This window comes from Felis catus, chromosome B3 (genome assembly GCF_018350175.1).
Source record: "Felis catus isolate Fca126 chromosome B3, F.catus_Fca126_mat1.0, whole genome shotgun sequence".
Classification (NCBI taxonomy): Eukaryota; Metazoa; Chordata; class Mammalia; order Carnivora; family Felidae; genus Felis; species Felis catus.
The window spans coordinates 105061050-105083735 of record NC_058373.1 but is presented as its reverse complement, the minus strand read 5'-3'; the positions used below and the strand labels follow the sequence as shown (position 1 = coordinate 105083735).

Here is a 22686-nt window from a genome sequence, read left to right as displayed (position 1 = left end):
GTGTGTGTGTGTGTGTGTGTGTGTGTTTACACACACACACACACACTATACGTACACACACATACCCCACATCTTCTTTATCCAATCATCAGTCCGTATGGCCATTTGGGTTCTTTCCATAATTTGGCTATTGTTGATAGTGCTGCTGTAAATATAAACATTGGGGTGCATGTGCCCAAGATTTGATTTTCATTTGTGGATTTTCTCTAGTTTCTTAATAGCATTTGGGTAAGTGGGTGTTTTTACAAAATGAGGAAAAAAAAACATTAATTTGTAATCTTAATTTGAAGAGTAAAACACACTGGGGCACCTGGGTAGCTCAGTCAGTTGAGCGTCTGACTTTGGCTCAGGTGATGATCTCACAGTTTGTGAGTCCAGTTTGTGAGCTCGAGCCCCGCATCAGGCTCTGTGCTGACAGCTCAGAGCCTGGAGCCTGCTTCGCATTCTGTGTCTCCCTCTCTCTCTGCTCCTCCCCTGCTCACATGCTGTCTCTCTCTCAAAAATAAATAGAGATTAAAAAAAAATTTTTTTTAATAAAAAAGAAAGGAAAACATACGACCTACAACTGATTTTTCTCTTTTATTTTTCAGGTCCCTTTATGAATGATGGAAATAGAAGCAAATGGATAGTCTTAATCAGATAAGTGCTTTAATAGTCTAAATATATTTTTTGTAATCCCTAAACTAAAACTTGATTCTTTAAAACATTTTTGATTTCTCTTTTCAGGTGCCCATATCAAGAGAGTTTACAGTAAATAAGGTACTGGATCTTTTCTGAAAATAAATTTATAATCTTATCAAAGTAAAATGTACCAGCTTTTTTCCCCCCACAAAGGCTAATCAATATTTCAATGGTGCAATTACAGAGTGCCTCCCACAGTTGAACCTAGATTATTAATTTTACATATAATATGTATGAAAGTCAATTGTCTCATAGCTGAAATAGGTATATCTGTTTATACAGTTTTCCAGTTATCTATGTTACAGTATCTATAGTTTTTAGGTGGCTTCTCTCTTCAAAGTTAGAAATTTCTTTAGAACCAGTGTCTATTCTTTTAAAGGGCTTTTTTTAGCTATACTGACGTGAATTTTTTGTTTCAAGGAACCTCTCTATGCCCATCATGGGGCTTGAACTCCCCACCACCCCTGAGATCCAGAGTCACATGCTCTACCACGTGACCCCAGGTGCCCCTATACTGATGTGAATTCACAGCACAATAGAATAAAATGTAGCAGGGAGTTTTATTTTATATAAAAGCTGTGGTAATGATAAACAATCTTGACTTGTTTGTATAGTAGTTAGCTACTCATGTCTAATGATTTGCTATTTGAACTACAGAGATGTTCAAAGTCCAGCAGTATCCTGCTGCTAAACTCCAGTGAGTACATGACCTTCTTAGGAAAGCATGACAGTTGAGAGTGATACTGGCATGAACCCAGTAAAGGGTTTGTAGACTTGGCATACTTGGCCTGAGTTACAAACTGTTTCTTCCTGCTTTGAGTACTGTTCAGGTTATGACAGTGGTTCTTACAGGCCTCAATACCGATTGTAGTCTAACTTCTTATTTAGCATAAATCTGGGTACTTTTGTTGAACTTTACAGATCAAGAAATTTTTGAAGTGACAGAATAGGGACTTTGTGGCTCCTTAAACCCACTCCTCACCGCAATAAAAGGGAAAAGAAATTCACTTTTGAGCCTAAAACCTTTCTTATGTGTCACACTTCAAGGTTAACAGTGGCTGCTGGCCAACCGTCATTTTACTAAATGTAAAACAGAGTAGCGGCATCAAATAATACCTACCGAGTTGGTAGGGACTTACTTCACAAAAGCCCAGCGATAAATGATCTTTAGATTCTAGGCGAGTGATGAAATGGAACTCTGAATGAATGATTCCCAAGTTTCTTTTTGTAGTATTTTCACTTAAGGAATTTTTTTCAGTAAACCTAAACCAACATTTTAATGCCAAGTAAGTAAATATGTACTCGGTTACTCCCACCAATTTTGTTACACAGGTATCAAACTTCAGTCGTTACAAGACAAAAATTTAATGAAAACTGGTCAGTGGATATATAATAATCCACAGGGCTAAAGAGTTACACGGGACTGTATTAGAAATTTAAAATAGATGCTGAAGCAAATGTTACATATTATCATCATCTGATTCATCTTCTTCCTTCAGTGATTCCTGTTAAGAGAAAGATAGTGCTTAAAATCAATTTTTAATATTGTTGTAACAGCCTGAATCTAAGGTTAAATAAGCACGTCGCTGAAAAATGAACACTTAGAATAACATACCCAACTAAAGAAAAGGATAATTAAGTTTATCTTGCTCCAACAGTGAACAGACTATATATTCTTGATAGAACACATGGAATGAAAGCATTAAATGTCCTGAAAAACCTTATGTTTTCACACGCAAAATTTTTGGAACCAGGGCAAACATATCCCCATTGAGGATAACCTAGAAAATTTTGGTCCTTGGTTCAGTTTGCCTCAAGTATTATTTAATAGAAATCAATCACGTTCCTTTATTATTCAACACTTACTCTCATACCTATAGACAGTTTTGACATGCTGCAGCTTACCTTAGCATACTTCTCTGCCTCTTCCCTTATGTCTTTTGGAACAATTTCATGTCTTCCTTTAGTTACTGCAAATTAAGCCATACAAATGAATTAGAAATGAGGCCTATGTTGTGATTTGCAATACAACGTATCCAATCCATAGGTAAGATTCATCTAATGTTAAAGTTGTTTATGGTAAAGCAGCCCTATTCACTATAGTTTTTATTTTTTTAGTTTATTTTAGAAAGAGAGAGACAGAGTGCGAGCAGAGGAGGGGCGGAGAGAGAGGGAGACACAGAATCCGACGCAGGCTCCAGGCCCTGAGCTGTCAGCACAGATTCCGATGCAGGACCCGAGCCAAAGTTGGCACTGAGCCACCCAGGCGCCCCATATTCATTATAGTTTTTAAAAACCCACTGGAAAGAGGCCAACCAGCAGCAGAAGAGGAAATGAATAATTAGTGATATATTTGGACAACAGAACACTATACAGCAAGGCAAATGAACAAATACTGTACATAACACAAATAATTTACACAAATGGAATGTTGAAGAAAATAAATCAGGGATAAAAGAATAAATATATACTGTGTAATTCCATTTACAGAAAATTGAATGACAGGCAAAACTACCTATGGGAGAAGGCAGAGGACTATGAATTCAGAGAGGCCTAAAGGGTGATCTGGGGAGCTGGTCTATTTGTTGACCAGAGAGAGCACAGTGGTTACATGAATATGTACATCATTACCAATTTTTAAAATTAGAAAAAGGCACCCAGTGGTAAATTAGGTTTAGTACAGATGACTTAGAGCAAATAAATGTACAAAAATAACTTACTTTCACCAACCCAGCTTAGCTCTAGTTCAAAAGCTTTATCCTTAACTTCATCATGTACTATGTAAATTCTAGAACACAAAAAAGTTTAAAATTAACATTTGGTCCTATACAAACATGCACAGTCAGCACAAATTAGATCATCTGTCCCTAATATAACCTCAAAAGAAACATTTCCTCAAATGGGAAAAGGCCAATCGTTACTTTTGCCTTTTCAGGATATTTGTTTATTCCTTTCATTAAGTGATTATTTTTTAAACTAACTTAGTAGTTTGCAGTTATTACTGGTCCCTCCAGTCTGAAGCTTCTTGGCAGGTATCTTTTTAAACCTCTTCTCCATTTTATAAGCACTATATGCCCCTTAACCTGGCCTCTAAACTATAATACATAACAAATTACAACAAACAAGAAGGCACTGTCATACAACATATTAAAACTATCATATCAAAACTTTCTTTACATTTTCCAGCATCTTCACACAGTTTACTCTGGAGGATATTTTTAAAGCCTTGCTATAGTATGAGAAAGCATCTTAATTTTCTAGACTAAGTAAAAGATATAGTGCTCCATTTTACTAAATGATAAGGGATGGCTTTCTTACACAGAACTAATTAGCATCTGCTGTTACACCTAAAAATAAAAAGGTGTAGTAAGGGCTGTTTTCCAGAAGCATTTCTCAGTGAAGGAATGGGAGTTGATCACATTTAAACTGTTGTACAGTTCAGTAAGGATTCTTTATTTTCCAGGCAGTTGTCAGGTAGTTCCCAGTGTTCCTCATGTTATTAACTGACAATCACAGAATGGGTTCTGCTTCTTAACTGGGAAGTGGAAGGGTCTCTTGGTAAAAGGGAGGAGGAAGGCAGGTGATGTGGCAGTTGGAACAGTGGTGACAGGACAAAATTATATAACACTTCCAATATTTTATTATAGCTATCAGTTTAGAAGAGATTAAGGATGTCATTTAAATATATAATAAAGCCTCTTAGATTTTTTTCCTTGCATGTATTATTAATTATAAAACCTGAGGCACTTGCACAAACTGCTGACTAGACCATGTTGATGTAGTTCTCATGTGGAAAAGAAGAGCCGTGAATCCTCTGGAATATTATGTTTATTTTAAGTCTAAAAAGCTGGCTGCAACTCTTAGCATTTCATTGGATTTTCTGAAATACCACATGCTTATTATTACATTCTTTGACCTAGAAGAACCATGAATTCTGAAGCATGTCACTCAGGACTTTGAGGTTACTTACTGCAGTCACATAAGCATTCTATTCTATGTACCTGTAATATGAACCACTTCAGGACTTCTTAAAGCTGTTTTTAAATGTATTGAAATACTGTTTTGTTTTGTTTTTTTGAGACACAGAAAGTGCCCAAGTGGGTAAGGGGCAGAGGAACAGAGACTCTTAAGCAGGCTCCACACCCAGCATGGACCCCAAGCAAGGATCAATCTCACAACCCTGAGATCATGACCTGAGCTAAAATCAAGAGTCAGACGCCACCCAGGTGCACCTGCTCTCTTCATCTTCTTAAAAAACTTTCATGATTAACGTACCTTGCCCAAAGAAACAGACTGTATAAATGAGCCAGCTTCGTGGTTCACGTGTAGAAATAATTTAGCTATAAAACCTAAAATAAAATTTGTAAGCTAAGATGCCTATTACTGGGACCTCTGAGATTTGAAAGGGTAGGAGCTATCAAATGAAGTGCTTACAGGTCCGTTGTATCCTCCTCCTCGTGAATTCTGTCACCTAATAAGAGTTTTACATTAAAGCTATTTTTCCCCATCCCATTTGCTGAATCACGAGGTCTGTTCCGTCACTTGAAATATGGATATTTCTCCATAATGAGACGTTATTAGAATGTTACATTCACCTTAGGCACTAAATTATTTCCAAACAAAATAGACCTCTAGAATTAATGTATAAGGTAAGATCAAATGAAATACTTGTCAGTGGTAATAAAAATTTCAACTTACATTTTTGCAACTTCTTTAACGACATCACGGCAGGTCATTTCTTTCATCTATAGAAAATATTAAGTTATGAGTCGGGAGAACTTCCCACTTATATAACTATTTTCAGATTTTTTGCACAAATTTTGTCAGTACCCATGGTTTTGAACTAGAGTCTCAGACATAAAACCAAAAACATAATACACTGAATTTAAGAATACCAGTCTTACTAGGAAATACAGACCTAATATGTGGGACTGACTATAAAAGCAACTGGCATGGGCTCTTAAAAAAATAAGCACTGGGAGAAGGTGAAGACTGAAATGTGAGCCTTAATTATCATGGTTTGAAAAAGTTACAAAATGAAACAGATTACTGAGGTGGTTTGACTACAGACTGAATACCTAATACTATCGTCTGTGTAATAATGTTATTCTACAGAGATGAATGCTGAAGCATTTAGGGATACAGCATCATGATGTCTGTAATTGTTTCAAACAGTTCAGGAAAAAAAAATGGGCAAAAATATTAGAAAATAACTTTTCAATCTAGATGGAGAGATTTGTTGCACTATTTATCTTTCCTGTTTACATTTTTTTCATGTTAAATTGGGGGGGAAGTAAATGAAAAGAATGCCTATTTCTTCATACTTCTGCCCTTATAGGTTATAATTAGTGAATTGTACCATAATAATAAAGACAAACTTAAGTAAACATGGAAAAGCACATTTTAAGTGACAATTATATTCTTATATATGTTCATGAAATTTTTATTTTATGACATAATATTCTTAGTAAATAACATCAGAAGAACAAGCCAGAGCAATGATGTAGATCATGGGTTGGCAAACTCCTTTATAGAAATAAAGAGCCAAATAGTAAATATTTTAGACTTTATGATACATATGGTCTTTGGTCTGTGTTCCAACTCTTAAACTCTACTACTGTACTGTGAAAGCAGCCAGTGACTAAACATGACTGTGTTCCAATAAAACTTTAGAAAGCAGACAGTGTGCCATAGTTTACTGACCTCTGATTTTAGAGTGTGTTTTTGTCATTAAGTATACACATGTTCCTCAAAGTGATATTCATTCTTAGCTCAGATTTGTTTATTACAATTTGACCTCAGAAAGACAGGATAGATGACTGCTCTGAATACTGTATTTTCAAATTTCCACATAACATTCAGGAGAGATGAAAGCAAGAGGGAAAAGAGAAGGTAGGAACTTAGCACCACACCAGGAGGGGTGTGAAAGGACGTGGTCTAAGAATCATGAGGTCTGTTCATAATCAACATATACTATGACTCTAGCCAGTGTGTTTCACATAGAATTGAGCTAACCTAAAATGACCTCTGAGGTCTTTTTGTCAATTTTACTAAAATACCAAATATAAATTAGGCTTTTGTAGGCCTATAATTTGGCATAAAATTCTAAGCACTCAAAAAATGTTTTCTCGGGGCGCCTGGGTGGCGCAGTCGGTTGAGTGTCCGACTTCAGCCAGGTCACGATCTCGCTGTCAGGGAGTTCGAGCCCCGCGTCAGGCTCTGGGCTGATGGCTCGGAGCCTGGAGCCTGTTTCCGATTCTGTGTGTCTCCTTCTCTCTCTGCCCCTCCCCCGTTCATGCTCTGTCTCTCTCTGTCCCAAAAATAAATAAACGTTGAAAAAAAAAATAAAAACATTTAAAAAAAATGTTTTCTAGAACCTGACCTGAAGTTGAATGGTTGAGCAAGTTTCCAGTTCAGAATATTAAATATATATGAAATTTTTTTGTCATTTACCACAATACTGATAAAATCCTGTCTTTAATGGAAGTTTCTGATAAATAATAAAGAGTGGATACTGTTTCAATGTTAAGTTGAACAGTTTGACTAAAGGGAAAACCAGGACATTAAAATTTTTTTTTACACTAATAATTTATGGCTCTTGGGGGAACAGAAAAGTGGGCAGTTTTAACAGGATGGGGTTTAATGCCTTATCTAACTAGGAACGAAGGAAAGAGAAGCACCAGAACACAGACTCTAAAGACTTTCAAAGTTCTCAACCTAAGGGTCACAGAGTTCCATGAACGGACCTCAAAGATTATGAAATTATATGAAAATTTCCATGTGTATTTTTCTGGATTAAGGGGCTTATCATTAGCCATCAAAATTACAAAGGGCTCCATGACACAACTCTGTAATTATCATACATATCTATAGCACATATATCTATACTCTATGTATATCGTATCTGTGTCATACCTTATCTGTATAGATACAGATATGACCAGCTTTCTTATTCAGCCTATTACATTCAGAAAGCCCTGCTCAAAACATGAAACCACACTCTATGTAATCTTAAACAGTTTCATTTGTTGTGATAAAACTTCACTACATGAGGGTAACGTCATAGGAAAATTCAAGCATTAAGTATGTATTACCTGAAGCTTTTCTATTTCCGTCTTTGCAGCTTGCCTGGCTTTGCCAATGGCACAACCCCAATAACCCTATTTAAAAAGAACACACACCAAAATATACATACATAGTTTGATTAAATTGCTATACTATTCTAAAATCATTAGTAACTACAACTGTTCCTGTTTAAAGGTTAAGAAAGAATGTTAAATGATTTTCAAAAGTAAATATGGAGAAATACAAACACATTCTAATGAACACCAAGCTGGAAAAAAAAATGTAATTCTAGAATTATCTGGATTATTTGTATTAGAGGCATATACAAAGAAAAACACAGACTTCATGAACGAGACGTTTTTCAGAGTAGGAATGGAAAAATTCTTAGTATTATGACCAAAAGTTGAAATAATTACACAGTTCAGTATTCTAAACTTTCAATTTTTATTATATTGAAATTTTTTTAAAGGATTCCCATTTATACTTGTGTATCATGACAAAATACAGTTTTTATTTTTATAATTTTTTTTTTTTAATATTTATTTTTGAGAGAAAGATAGCATGAGCGGGGTAGGGGCAGAGAGAGAGGGAAACACAGAATCTGAAGCAGGCTCCAGACTCTGAGCTGTCAGCACAGAGCCCAATGCGGGGCTCGAATCTACGAACCATGAGATCATGACCTGAGCCAAAGTCAGACGCTTAACTGAGCCACCCAGGCACCTACAGTCTTTTTTTTTTAATTTTTAAAAACCATAAATACCTCAGAAGAGAGATAAGGTAATTAAAAATGCAAGAAATGACATTTTTTTTTTTTTTAAGTTTATTTAGGGGCATCTGGGTGGCTCAGTCAGGTAAGCGTCAGACTTCAGCTCAGGTCATGACCTTGCAGTTTGTGGGTTTAAGCCCCGCATCAGGCTGGGCTCACTGCTGTTGAGCGCGGAGCCCACATCGGATCCTCTGTCCCCTTTCTCTCTCCCTGCCCAGCTCACATGTGTTCTCTCTCCCCCCAAAAAAACAAAAAAAAAAGTTAAAAATTGTATTTACTTTTGAGAGAGAGTACAAGTAGGGAAGGGGCAGAGAGAGAGGGAAGCCCAAAGTAGGCTCCACACCACCAAAGCTCACTAACAATAAGATCATGAGCTGAAATCAAGAGTTGGACACTTAACTGCACCAGACTCCCCTAAAATCCTTTTTTTTAAGGGAAGGTATTAGTATTGGTCTTAAGACTTGCTAATATTTGTCACAATAAAGGAAAATACCACATATTCAGATTTTTAGGTTCACTATTTAGTTTCTGTGAACAGCATATTGAAAGCCATAAATCAGGGCACTTGAGTGGCTCGGTCAGCTAAGCCTCTGACTTCAACTCAGGTCATGATCTCATGGTTTGTGAGTTTGAGCCCCATGTCAGGCTCTGTGCTGACAGCTCAGAGCCTAGAGCCTGCTTCAGATTCCATGTCTCCCTCTCTCTCTGCTCCTCTCCTACTCACACACACACACACACTAGCTCTCTCTCTCTCTCTCAAAAATAAACATTAAAAAAAATTTTTAAGCCATAAATCCTTCCTTTGCCTCATATCCACAGGTTGTTATTAATAATAAACAAGAAATGGTTACTTCCCTTGAATTTTAAAAGAAATTTCATGTAATCCAAATATATGACTTACATGCTAATGAGATACCATTAAACTAGAAATAGAAATTCATGATTCAAAATTACTCACATATGAAACTCCTGATGGGTCAATCATGTAGAGCTGTGCACCATCATTCACACTGTAAGACCCTAACATGAAACTGCATGAAAGTAAGTTAGGTTTAAACCATAGTTCTTAAAATACCATAAAAATACAATAAAAACAATTATACTTTCTAAGATAAACTACTAATATACATATAAGTCCTAATAAACACTTTGATGAGGTAGTTTCAATAAAAACTAGTATATACTTGAAATTGTTCAAAATTTGTGTGGCTTTGGTTAGTATTAAACTTACTGGTGAAACTCATCTGAGAAGACAGCAGTGTAGACAAAGAAGTAATGACAGGTGAAAACTAAGGAGAAGACCCAATAGGTAAAGGAATAAACATGAAAAAGCCAAGATAACAAAACTAATGGGAATACATTCAGTCTGCCTCAAACTCTTGTTCCATCCTTTATTCTTTCTTGGTGATTTCCCCAATATTCCTCCAGTTATTTTTCTACAATAATCCAGACTGATTTAATGTGTTTTTATATGTGACAAAATCAGGCCATTAAATAATCATGATATTAGTGATTTTCTGAAATTGTGATTTAGTTTGCCTTAAAAGGAGAAAAGAAACCAGTCTCATCCTAAGTATCACTTCCTATACAGACTACTGTGACAGCCAACTGTCCAATTCCCACCCCTACAATCATTTCCTTCCATCTTCCGTGAGACTTATCTCTCAGAATATATAACGGATTATCATAACCCTTCAACGTTTCCTTGTATGGAACATAGACTTCTGTATGATCTTGCCCGTACCTACATCTTCAGTATCCTTCCACATACCAAGTATACTTGACTACCTCTACGTTACCTGAAATGCCCATGTAATTTCATACTAGTCCCTTTGAATGAAATATTCTTAACCATTCCACCTGTTTCACATTCTTTTCCTTGCCATCTCTTCATGAAAGTGTCCTTTCCCTAACTGATGCCCCACTATAGTCAGTGCATTTCTTCATCATATCACCTATAAAATTGTATCAATGGTAACTTACTCATCTTTGTGTCCTACCCCCTCCCACATCTACGACTGACTCATAGTATATGCTCAATAAATATTTGCTGAAAAGTTCTCTCCACTATTTTTACTTGCTTAAAAATAGAGAAATGAATTCAGAGTGCTGTTCAAAGGTTTAATAAAAGTTGAAAGGTATTGAAAGCAAAGGGTTTCAATGTAATTTAAGTGAGAACCTGAAGAACAACTAATATAAAAAATGTCCACAGGCCTATCTTACGGCTAGAATAAAGCTCAGGTTTTCTCTAACATCTGTCCTCAGTAATTTAAATATGACTGATTATAAGCAACTCAAAGGTAGGACTACAGCTAATAAACTTTCTTTCCACAACATTTTAACAGTGGAAGCAGTCGGATGTTAGTAAATGTTTTACCATGATCAAACAAATGTTTTTTTTTTTTAAGTTATAAACTAAACAAGTCTTTTTAGGAAAATCTAGAGTCATGACAGGTCTCTGAGCCCTATTTAAATATTTACGTGTATTCCAAGTCTCAATACAATTGAATCTCAGCTTTCCTCTCAGAATAAAAACACCAGCAGTTCATCTTAACCGAAATAAAAAATTGTGACTGAGAACTATGAAAGGCAATTTTGTATGGACTCACTCTCGATTGCTAAAAAAAACTCCCAATTAAGAGCATTGAACCAAACCGCTTAAAGTATATCAGATGGAAGTTAGTAAGAAAACTGCAGTGTTAGTTTAGTTGGCTACGCTAATAATGACAACAGAGGATGTAGTTAAAATCAGTTTGTTGCCTCCTGAGAATGTTGGGGTCTGACACCAGAGAATTTTTTTTTTAATTTTACTGAGAAATAATTAACATGCAGCACTATACAGCGTATAGCATGATGGTTTGATTTACACATATTGTGAGATGATTACGACAGGTTTAGGAACATCCATCATCTCAAAAAGATACAATGAGGGGTGCCTGGGTGGCTCAGTCGGTTAAGCGGCCCACTTCGGCTCAGGTCATGATCTCACGGTCTGTGAGTTCGAGCCCCGCGTCGGGCTCTGTGCTGACAGTTCAGAGCCTGGAGGCTGTTTCAGATTCTGTGTCTCCCTCTCTCTGACCCTCCCCTGTTCATGCTCTGTCTCTCCCTGTCTCAAAAATAAATAAAATGTTTAAAAAAAAAAAAAAAGATACAATGAAGAGAAAAAAATTTTCTCCTTGTGATGAAAATTCTTAGAATGTACTCTCAACAACCTTGCCATATATCGCATAGTAGTGTTAACTACAGTCATCATAATGTACACTACATCCCTAGCATTTATTTATCTTAGAGCCTTTTACCTTTTGACCACATTTCTCCAGAGAATTTATTATAATCAAATTAAAGTTCTTACTATCAGCTCTGTGTTTTCTCGTCACTTCAAATTTGTAGTCTTTTTCACAATTCAAAGTTTTTATTTTGATATACAGTTTTATTGGATCACTGTCCTAATACTTCTTGGTCATAGCTCATTTTTAAGGGTACAAAAAAAAGGCTAAGATACCAGGGCAAACAGATACCTATAGTCCAGATCTGACTATGTCACAAAATTTCATACCTGCAGCCAAAAGGTCTAACAGCACTGTAGAGTGTATATGCATGTACATACATGGCCACTCTGTCTGCAAGATGCTATAAGGGAGAAAAACAGAAGAGCTTATCAGTAAATTTCTATTACTGTTCAAAAGGTTCCTCAACATATTAGCAACTTAACTTTTTTTTTTTTATGTTTATTATTTGAGAGAGAGAGAGAGAGAGAGAGAGACAGACAGACAGAGAACAAGCAGGGGAGAGTCAGAGAGAGAGGGGGAGACACAGAATCTGAAACAGGATCCAGGCTCTGAGCTGGCAGCACAGAGCCCGACGCGGGGCTCGAACCCACAGCCTGCGAGATCACGACCTGAGCCGAAGTCGGCTGCTTAACTGACTGAGCCACCCAGGCATCCCTCAACTTACTTTTAATGGAATGTTATAGCCAAAATTAGATCTGAAGTTGGAAGCTTCTTCTCTTGCAATGTCTGCTAAAGATCGCGCATCCGCCAGCAAACCTGCTACTGCCTGAAAGAAAGTAGGTACCAATTTAGTAAATAAATACCTTCCTATCACAAACCAAGGAAAGTGTGTAATTACTGTAGGCTTACTTAATATTTTAACAAGCATCACCATTAGAAACCATTTGGCTTAAAGGTCTTTATAAGGCACTCTGGCATTTTGATGGGATGGGATGAAAAAAGAAGTATGGAATTATAGTTCAGAAATTTACCAAGTGTGACTTCATTGTTTTGTTCAATGACATTCACAAGCAGTATTTCTGTAATTAATCCTCCATGTCTCCCAATTTACCAGTCACTCTAAATAAGCAACAAGAATAAAACTATTGATCTTGATCAGGACTGATCTCTATTTAAAGCAGTTCTATGTCAAGTTACTAAAAGTTTGGGTCTAAAAGCCCAACCTCAAATCTTTTTCAGCTTATTGACTAATAAATTGCAAGGACAAACCAAAACATGACAAACCACACATCTTCCAAGACTGGTTAACTGCAGTTACCAAACCATGTGCTGAGTGAGATATGCTGGGGGCACTATAGTGAACTCAGTTGTGCAACATTTGGAATTTGGGGGGATACAGATGTTGAAGTAGCTCAGTTTCAACATTAGATCATTCATACTCCTTTTTTTTTTTTTTAAATGTTTAGTTTTGAGAGAAACAGAGTGCAAGTTGGGGAGGGCCAGAGAAAGAGGGAGACACGGAATCTGAAGCAGGCTCCAGGCTCTGAGCTGTCAGCACAGAGTCCGACGTGGGACTCGAACTCTTGAACCATGAGACGAGATCATGACCTGAGCTGAAGTCTGACACTTAACCGACTGAGCCACCCAGGCGCCCTGAGATCATTCATATTCCTTTCAATGCCATCATACTGTTGAGCACCTGGGTTGTTGTGATAAAAAATAAGTATCATACAAAAATCCATTTGGAACAAGAAACGGGGGAGTGAGGAGAGCGCAGTTTAAACTTAAATGTAAAGTTTAAGAAGTTGTGCAGTGCATGTTAGTCGTTATTCTTTAAAAATAAAAATATTTTTCTAAAAAAAAAATATTTTTAATTGTATGTGTATTTTTTCTTTTACGGTTATTAAATTTTGGGGACATAAACACTAAGTTGTTTGTAACTAAATGCATAATCAGAACCACTGGGTGGTTCTTTCGGTGTAGGTAAACCGACAAAAAAATTTACTGAAACTCTTAGTACTAGGAACCAAGAAGTCCAGGAATTGCCAGCTTATTTACAGAATTTAAAAGTGATATCTAAATAATAGCCACTTTTCTACTGCTACCTACTAATGGTAGTAACGATGAAAATTCCTAAAACACAGCACTCATTTCATGCTAAGCATTTTACTTAATTTTAACATCGTAACAACTGTTAGGAGGTAGGTATTACTACTGCCCTACTTTTGCAGGTGAGGAAACTGTTTACAAGAATTTCCCCAAGGTTATTCAGCCAGTAAGTTTCACCATTTAAAGAGTCTTCTGTTGCTTTGGAGAAAGCCTACTGTGAAGTCCAATAATTCTCAAACCACTGAAGATAACTGCGGAGACGAAACATTAATCCTTTATTGTCTCCAACCCTCTTCAACATGAAATGTTTTGCCAATTTCCAGCTATAAGGAATGCCATCAGTTTCCTGGCTTTAAATTAACAAATGAGACAAATTTTAAAGTTCTAGGGCAACGTTTTCCCATCACTACCTTTAAGGACACACAACGTTTTTCAAAACGCACCTACCTAAATTTTTCTTCTACTAAAAAGAATGTATAATTCACTAGTTTCTTCCTATCAGCTAGGTTACAATCTGGGAAGTTACATCAAAACATACCAGTTTCATATTGTATGTCAACTATACCCAAATTTTAAGAATAAATAAATATAGAGGTCTACATGACAGAAGAAAAACCATTACCAGATTCACTGGCATAATAAATTTGTTTGGGAGAAAAAACATGTTCAGAAAAAATAATCATTGAAGAAGCAAAAAAATCTGTAGCTTTATAGTTTACCAGCTACATTTTACACCTTCATTGGCGACCTACGCTGCCAAGATCTCTTTTCTACACATACTTCCCACCCTTTTGTGTTTGTAACACCTATCATTTAGAAATACCAAAGGTAACCGCAGTATGAGTGGGTCCTATAGGATCTCACCCTGCAGAATGGACTCTGGAGTAACATGTAGGCCAGGCAGACCCAAGTTTGAATCCCAGATTACTTCTTTACCAGCTGTGTTTTCTTATCTATAAAAATGGGATTAATATTACTTTCACTGGGATATCAGACACAGGAAATTTATGTAAAGAGGTTCTAGCACAGTATCTGGCACACACATGTTCTCTTTTCTTCCTTGCCTTTTCAGTAACCAAGGTTAGAATCAGTCCTTTGCTTTCTTTGCTTTTACAGTCTGACATCTATATAGAATGACTTCAGTATATACCAGTAATGTACTTATGGCTTCACTTGCAATTATGCAGAGCAGTAACTAAATACAGCTGCAAGAAATAAAACAGTGTTTATTCCTTTCATTAAACATCGTTTCTTGGTGCTCCATTTTACTACAATACAAAGATACAAAAAGCTAAAAATTCTATGCCTCTCAAGCTTATACTTTCACTGGTGATCTACACTGCCAAGATCTCCTTTCTACACATACTTTCCACCTTTCTCCCCTCATTTGCTTAAGGCAATTTTTCAAATATATCTCCAATCAGGTTACAAGAACACTACCTTTCTTCTGGACAGTGAACTATTCACAAGCCAGTATCAGTAATCACTCTGTGATTACTTCTGTGGCTGCTCTCTGATTGGTTTCTGCCTCAGTTCTGACGTAATAAAGGAGTTCTTATAATCACAGTTTAACATATTACGGTTACTTCACAAGAAAGAAATTGGACAAGGCAAAAAGGAACATTTTAAAATGTGACCTACCATTCCAACATGCCGATCAACATTAAAAAGTCGTTTGTTGGAACCTTCTTCATAAAGTTTAGAAAGGACTAACTTTTCTACCCCAAAGACAACGCCATCTTTACATCTGATTCCAATAGCTGTACTGGAACAAGTAGAAAAAAATCAATTTTTTTAACTGAAAATAAAAGGAACTTCATAAACTTTAAGTTTAAAAAAAAAAACCATAAAAATAGGTAACATTTTTTAAAGCATGCTAAATTTAAATTTAAAACAAATACATTTGAAAACGAGAAAGAGGACAACCTGAAGTGTGATAAATTAGGTCCATGTAAATGTACATCATGAGATGACCAAAAAAATCTAGCATATCATGACATAAAAAGATATTAATACTTGTGAGAAAAGATGCCAACAAAATAGTACAAAATGGCAGTGTCTGACACATGATAATACACTATAATAAATGTTGACTTAGCTCATGTCCATTAAAAATGGTACATAAAAATGCATAGAAAAGACAGGTTATATACAAACCAAAAAGTAAACAGTGACTAATCTAAGTGGAAAAATTAGAGTTCTTTTCTTTTGCTCATTCGCTCCTTTTGCAACAACCAGTGCTTATAAAACTATATCAAAGAATATACATTTTAGACAACTGCTGAAAACAAAATGGATCTTAATCTCTTAAGTAAAATGTGGAGAAATTATATGCTACCACTTCAAGATGAAAATATATCATTAACTTTGTTCTTCTAATTCTTTTTTAATTTTTTTTTTTTAACATTTATTCATTTTTGAGAGACAGAGACAGAGCGGTAGAGGGGCAAAGAGAGAGGGAGACACAGAATCCAAAGAAGACTCCAGGCTCTGAGCTGTCAGCACAGGGTCTGATGTGGGGCTCGAACTCACTGACCGCAAGATCATGACCTGAACTGAAGTCAGACACCTAATCGACTGAGCCACCCAAGCGCCCCTTTTTTAAAAATTTTTTTAATGTCTGTTTATTTTTGAGAGTGAGAGAGAGAGAGAGAGAGAGAGAGAGAGAGGAAGAGGGAGGGGCAGAGAGAGAGGGAGACATAACGTGAAGCAGGTCACAAATGGGAAGTTCGTGAGCTGAGCAGAAGCTGGACGTTTAACCAACTGAGCCACACTGGCACCCCTTCTAATCCTTTTAATAAAAAGGGAATTCTGATGGAAAAAAACCAGATAAATGAACAGAGCCACACACAAATTTCACAAAAAATTTCAGACACTCCTCCTCTCACATATCAGGTATCTTCAATGGTTCCCCTTTTGAGTTTAAACTCCTTGGTCCAGCTTTCAATCCTGAGAATCTACAAAGCCCACCTAGCTTATTAAATTTCCTATTATAAATCCCACACACTACTGAATTCAACTTCACTATCTTCCCTCAAACACCTTATGTTCATTTTTGCTTTTATGTGGTACTAGCAAAAAGTATTTACATGTGGACTTTACTAAAATTCTGCAAACGGGCACGTGGGTGGCTCAGTAGGTTAAGTATCCAACTCTTGATTTTGGCTCATGAGATAGAGCCCTGCATCTGGCTCTGCTGACAGCACAGCCCTGCTTGGGACTTTCTCTCTCCCTCTCTCTCCCTGCCCCTCCCCTGCTCTCTCTCAAAATAAATACACTTAAAAAAAATAAGAGTAAAATAAAATTCTGGAAACACTTCCCTACTCCACCTCTAATCCAAAAGATTTCATTATATAAATGAAAAAATTTGGCTCAAACACCAACACTATTTGTTTACCAGGCAAAAAAAAAAAAAGTCCTTCAAGAGGACTTTTTAAGAGAATGAGACATTATTAAATAAATTATTTTCAAAAAGTCTTTTAATTCATCCCAAAGCTGCTTTAGATTCCAAGATACAACGATCATGTAAGTATCACTGACTGCAAAGTCTCTTCAATAAAGGACTCATAAAATGTGTCAACAAGCTAATAGTTCAACCAAGATATTACAAGGGTACCAAGGAATCATTTTGGCATATTACACTAAACAATAAAAGACGGAGTGAAGGAAATGGGTCCAACAAGAAGATATCTTAGTGAGTCCCACACCTTTTGGGGTGTGGCAGCAGAAAAGAATTAAAAAAAAAAAAAAAATCCTGCTGGATGTGACGAACTGCAGAGGACACTTCAAACACAAGGAAATAAAAGATAAAATGACAGGGGCGCCTGGGTGGCTCAGTTGATTACGCATCTGATTCTTGATTTCAGCTCAGATCATAATTTCACAATTCATACCCCCATGTCGAGCTCAGCATAGAGCCTGCTTGAGATTCTTCCTCTCCCTCTTCCGTTCTCCCACTTGCACTCTCTCTCTCTCTCTCTCTCTCAAAATTTAAAAAAAGATAAAATGACAAAGTAACAAACCTAACAGCCAAGCAAACAATGCTATAAATCAAGAATTTTAAAAAGGAAAATGGGCTGGCAAAGATGATAAAGGAATTTGGTTATATACACTACATGTGAGACATGGTGGAATGTCTAAGTGGATAACTTGGAACCAAAGGGAAATATAGGGCTGAGGCTCATGGAAAGATCTGACCTAAAAAGAGACCCGGAAATGACCAGTAAGCTGAGATTATTTTAGGGCACCTATTATTTTGTACCAAAGTAACATAAAAAGCCTAATTACCAAAAATATGGAAAAGGAGATACTTGATACCTGATTAAAACATGCTAAATTTCAAGTAAAACAATGTTTCTTACCTACTATTTTCCACAGCTTTCATAGCATATTCAACTTGAAAAACTCTTCCATCAGGAGAGAATGTAGAGGCTGACAGGTCATACTGGGAAGAAAAAGGTAACAAGCTTAAATTATGTATCTTTCGCAATAATAACCTTATCATCTTTATTTCTAAATGGCTTACACATCAGAAAGATGAGGGGAAGGAAGGAGTGTTAAATCTCAAAGATTTTGCTTTGAAGAGGAAAAGGCAGCATGTCAGAGCGGCAAAAGCAACTAAGAGAAAAGCTAGTTTAGATTTCTGCTACTGAAAAGCAACAGATACAAGTCCAAGGTAAAGTCAGATGTTTTCCGCACTGAACAAAGTTCATTTTTGTACAAAATGGACATGCTCTGGGCTCCAGATCACCACAATAAAGTGAGTAAAATAAACTTTTTGGATTCCCAGTGTATATTAAAGTTATGTTTACACTATACTGTAGTCTACTCAGTGTGCAGGAGCATTATGTCTGAGCTGTTAGTGAGTTGTAATCACTGATCACAAATCACCATAACAAACTTAGGAGTAATGAAAAGGTTTGAAATATTGCAAGAAGTGCCAAAATGTGACACAGAGACATGAGGTGAACAAATGCTGTTGGAAAAATGGCAGCAACAGACTTGCTCAAAACACAAAATGGCACCAACAGACCTGCTCAAAACACAGTTGCTACAAACCTTCAATATGTTAAAAAGAAAAAAAAAATGCAATCTGTGAAGTGTGTGCCTATACTACGGTATGGTAGAATCAGAACTGTTGTCAGAACAGGTTAATTCATTGCTGTGGCACTAACAAACTGAAAGACCTTACGGAAAAAAATACAGCATTTAAACATTTAATAAACATCTATTATATATAGTCACTATAAGAAATTACGAAGAATTGGGGCACCTGGGTGGCTCAGTCAGTTGTATGTCTGACTTTGGCTCAGGTCATGATCTTTCTGTCCGTGGAGTTCGAGCCCCACATCGGGCTCACTACTGTCAGCGCAGAGCCCACTTTAGATAGTTTGTCTCCTTCTCTCTCTGCCCCTCCCCTGCTCATATTCTCTCTCTCAAAAATAAATAACACATTTTTTTTTAAATTTTTTTTCAACGTTTATTTATTTTTTGGGGGACAGAGAGAGACAGAGCATGAACGGGGGAGGGGCAGAGAGAGGGAGACACAGAATCGGAAACAGGCTCCAGGCTCTGAGCCATCAGCCCAGAGCGCGACGCGGGGCTCGAACTCACGGACCGCGAGATCGTGACCTGGCTGAAGTCGGACGCTTAACCGACTGCGCCACCCAGGCGCCCCAAATAACACATTTAAAAAGAAAAAAAAGCAATTACAAAGAATACTCACTTTTTTAAATGTTTATTTATTTATTTTGAGAGAGAGAACGAGCAGTGGAGGGGCAGAGAGAGAGGGAGAGAATCCCAAGCAGGCTCCAAGGAGTCAGCACAGAGCCCCATGAGGGGCTCAAACTCACGAACTGTGACATCATGACCTGAACTGAAATCAAGAGTCGGAGCTTAACCTACTGAGCCACCCAGCAGGCGCCCCTACTCATTCTTTTTTTTTTTTTTTTTTTTTTTTTTTGAGAAAGAGAGAGTATATGTGTGTGGGGGAGAGGGGCAGAGGGAGAGAAAGAGAGAATTTTAAGCAGACTCCACGCTCAGCACAGAGCCTGATGCAGGGCTTAAACCCACGACCCTGGGATCATGACCCGAGCTGAAATCAAGAGTTGAGGGCTCAATCTACTAAGCCACCCAGGAGCCCCAAAGGATACTCATTCTTGAAGTCTTTCATTTTCAAATGAGACCACACACAAATCTATGTGCTGGAAATACAGCAGTAAACTAGAAAAAGGATTATGATGAAAAGAAGACAGGGTGAAGAGACAGTCTGAGAACCTAGTACAGACTACCTGATCAGGGAAGACCTTGCTAGAACATATGTATATTTAGCTATTTAGGCGCAGCCAGACCTAAATGACAAGTAACTAGCCATTTAGGATATGGAGGAGCCCTTGTGGCCTTTGGCATAAAAATCTTAGGGTAGAAATAAGGGTAGCACGATGTGGGAAAAGAAACAGGCCACTGTGTCTTGAGCACTAAGTGGTGGAGAGAAGAATAAATCATATCAGAGGCATGTAAAGGCCAAACTATTTTGAGTCTCCTAAGGCTGATGTACGAAGTTTTTATCTTACTCTAAATGCAACAGGAAGTCACTGGAGTTGAAGCAGGGGTGGAGGGAGTGATACGATCTCATTTTTCTAAAACTTCATCTGGAACACGAACTATAGAGAGAAGGGTGGAAGCAGAGATCAAGTATTCCAAAGGTGGTGGCTTAGATTAAGGGAAAAGAGATGAAAGACTATATTTGTGAGGGCAAAGTTAAAAAAAAAAAAAAAAAAAAAAAAAAAAAAAAAAAACCAAACCACCTTGCTAATGGATTGGCTCTAGGAGAAAAGAAATTAAACTTGACGGGTGCCTGGGTGGCTCAGTGGTAGAAGTGTCCGACTGGATTTCAGCTCAGGTCATGATCTTGAAGGTAGTGACATCGAACCCCACCTCAGGCTCTGTGTCATCAGTTTCTCTCTCTCTCAAAAATAAACAAACATTTTTAAAAAATAATAAAAGTAAGTTAACTTGAATCATAGACTTTTTTCACTTGAGCAACTAGAATTGGACCATTCACTGAGCTGAAGATAGTAGGAGATGCAAAATGTAGGGGAGGGGGAAACCCAGAGCTCTACTTTGGACATGTAGTTTGAAATGCTTATTAAACAATCACGTGGAGGGACGCCTGGATGGCTCGGTCAGTTAGGCGTCTGACTTCCGCTCAGGTCATGATCTCACAGCTCGTGAGTTCGAGCCCGGCGTGGGGCTCTGTGCTGACAGCTCAAAGCCTGGAGCCTGCTTCTCATTCTGTATCTCCCTCTCTCTCTGCCCCTCCCCCACTTGTGCTCTGTCTCTCTCAAAAATGAATAAACGTAAAAAAAAAATTAAAAACAATCAAGCGGAGAGAAATGTCAAGTAGGTCTTCATACCTGGAGTTCTTGGAAAAAGCAAAGACCAAAGTGGTCTTCACTTCAACAGTGGTGCTTCCTGAGACTCAATTTCCTGATCTATTAAACCAAGATCCTTAACTCTACTATGGTAATACCAAAATATCTCACATGTTTATATTTACCAAGTATTTTTTAAAGGGCTTTCAGAACAAAACACTATTAATTGAAGGTAATAGTAATGTAGTGGCGAAGTCAATTTGCTACAACATGCATAACTGAGCATCTACTAATCTAAAACCGTTGTCATAACTTTAGTATCTCATAACCGAATGGATTAAATCATTCCATTATCAAACTAGGAAAACCAGTACCCGGGCTTAAAGCTGAGTATCAAAATCTTGTGAACACTGGGAACTGATGAACTTAGACACCCATTAGTCTATGCCTCTAGTGCACACAACGAATAAATACTTCTAAATAAAAACTAGATTACCTATACGGAGAAATACATAAAAGGAATAAGGAAAAGGCTGCAGATGTGCGGTACGTTTAACACAGGAAAGTAGTAAACTGAACAAGTTAACAAGTCCAACTCCAAAATCCCCAAGTCTGTTAACAGAAGCGGTTAAGTCCCTAGCTAATAATTTAAATGTTTACCGTACCGATACCTCAAAGTGATGTTAATTAAGTAATTCGTACAGGAAAAGCTGGGACAAAGGGAAAACTTTTGTAAAGCCTCCTTCAGATTTCACTTTTGAGACAATGTTTCTATCAACTCTGCCCCGACAGGGGTTCCAGGGACTCCTGCAAAGCGGACGGTCAGTACACTCGAAGGCAACATGGGGAAGGCCCAGTGAGTCAGCAGCACCCTGGGGACTGCAAAGGCGGTCCATGGAAAGCTGCGTCCCAGACCTTGGAATCTAGAGCCGCCTTGCCCCGGCGGTTCTCAAGAAGCTGTCTCCCAAACGCTTCACACCCTATTACAGGCTCCACGAGTTTCCACTTTCGGTTTCCCTAAGCGGCCAAAGAAAGTGACTCAGCAATCCAAAGCGGCTCCCAATCACACTGCTGCGCCGCCCAGCCCGCCACACCTGAGCTGAAGAGCTTCAGGTCACGGTCACCCTAAATGAGGGGCCTACAAATTAGCAGGAAAGAATGCTGGGCACCAGACAAGGGGAAGCGGCCCACCTGGCCGAAGGCAGTCCCGGCGCACGCCGAGGCGGCGCACCCCAAGCGGCGTGTCCAAGTTCCCTTCAACGCTAATCTGTTGGCTACTCCATTAGGCCAAGAGGCTATAAACTCACCCCAGTCCCAATTGAGCTCATCGTGCAGAAACCTCCGGGACGCGGAGGGCTTCAAGGCCTAAAGCGCTCCCCCAATACCGCAGCCCCCAGACTAGTAACAGGCTCTCTCATTGGCTGCTCTTTCAACCAATAGCCTTGTCCTCTGTGGCTGGTTC

At 37.8% G+C, this 22686-nt stretch overlaps 1 protein-coding gene and 1 long non-coding RNA gene across 5 annotated transcripts in view; one reads left to right on the top strand and one right to left on the bottom strand.

Moving 5' to 3' along the window:
* LOC102902448 overlaps window positions 1-6360 on the top strand; it is a 23881-nt gene extending 17521 nt beyond the window's left edge. For all 4 annotated transcript variants that reach the window (XR_002158665.3, XR_006599650.1, XR_006599651.1 and 1 more), the window contains one exon: window positions 591-6360. This is a non-coding gene — a long non-coding RNA (uncharacterized LOC102902448). The remainder of the gene's footprint in view (window positions 1-590) is intronic.
* PSMA3 (proteasome 20S subunit alpha 3) lies at window positions 2031-22686 on the bottom strand. Its single transcript, XM_023255727.2, has 11 exons — window positions 22532-22686; window positions 18213-18295; window positions 15493-15616; window positions 12467-12568; window positions 12069-12142; window positions 9471-9543; window positions 7776-7841; window positions 5380-5426; window positions 3402-3469; window positions 2587-2651; window positions 2031-2186 (listed from the first exon to the last, which is right to left on the bottom strand). Exons 1-11 carry the CDS (start codon window positions 22550-22552, stop codon window positions 2142-2144), a joined length of 768 nt encoding a protein of 255 aa, XP_023111495.2. The 5' UTR covers window positions 22553-22686; the 3' UTR covers window positions 2031-2141.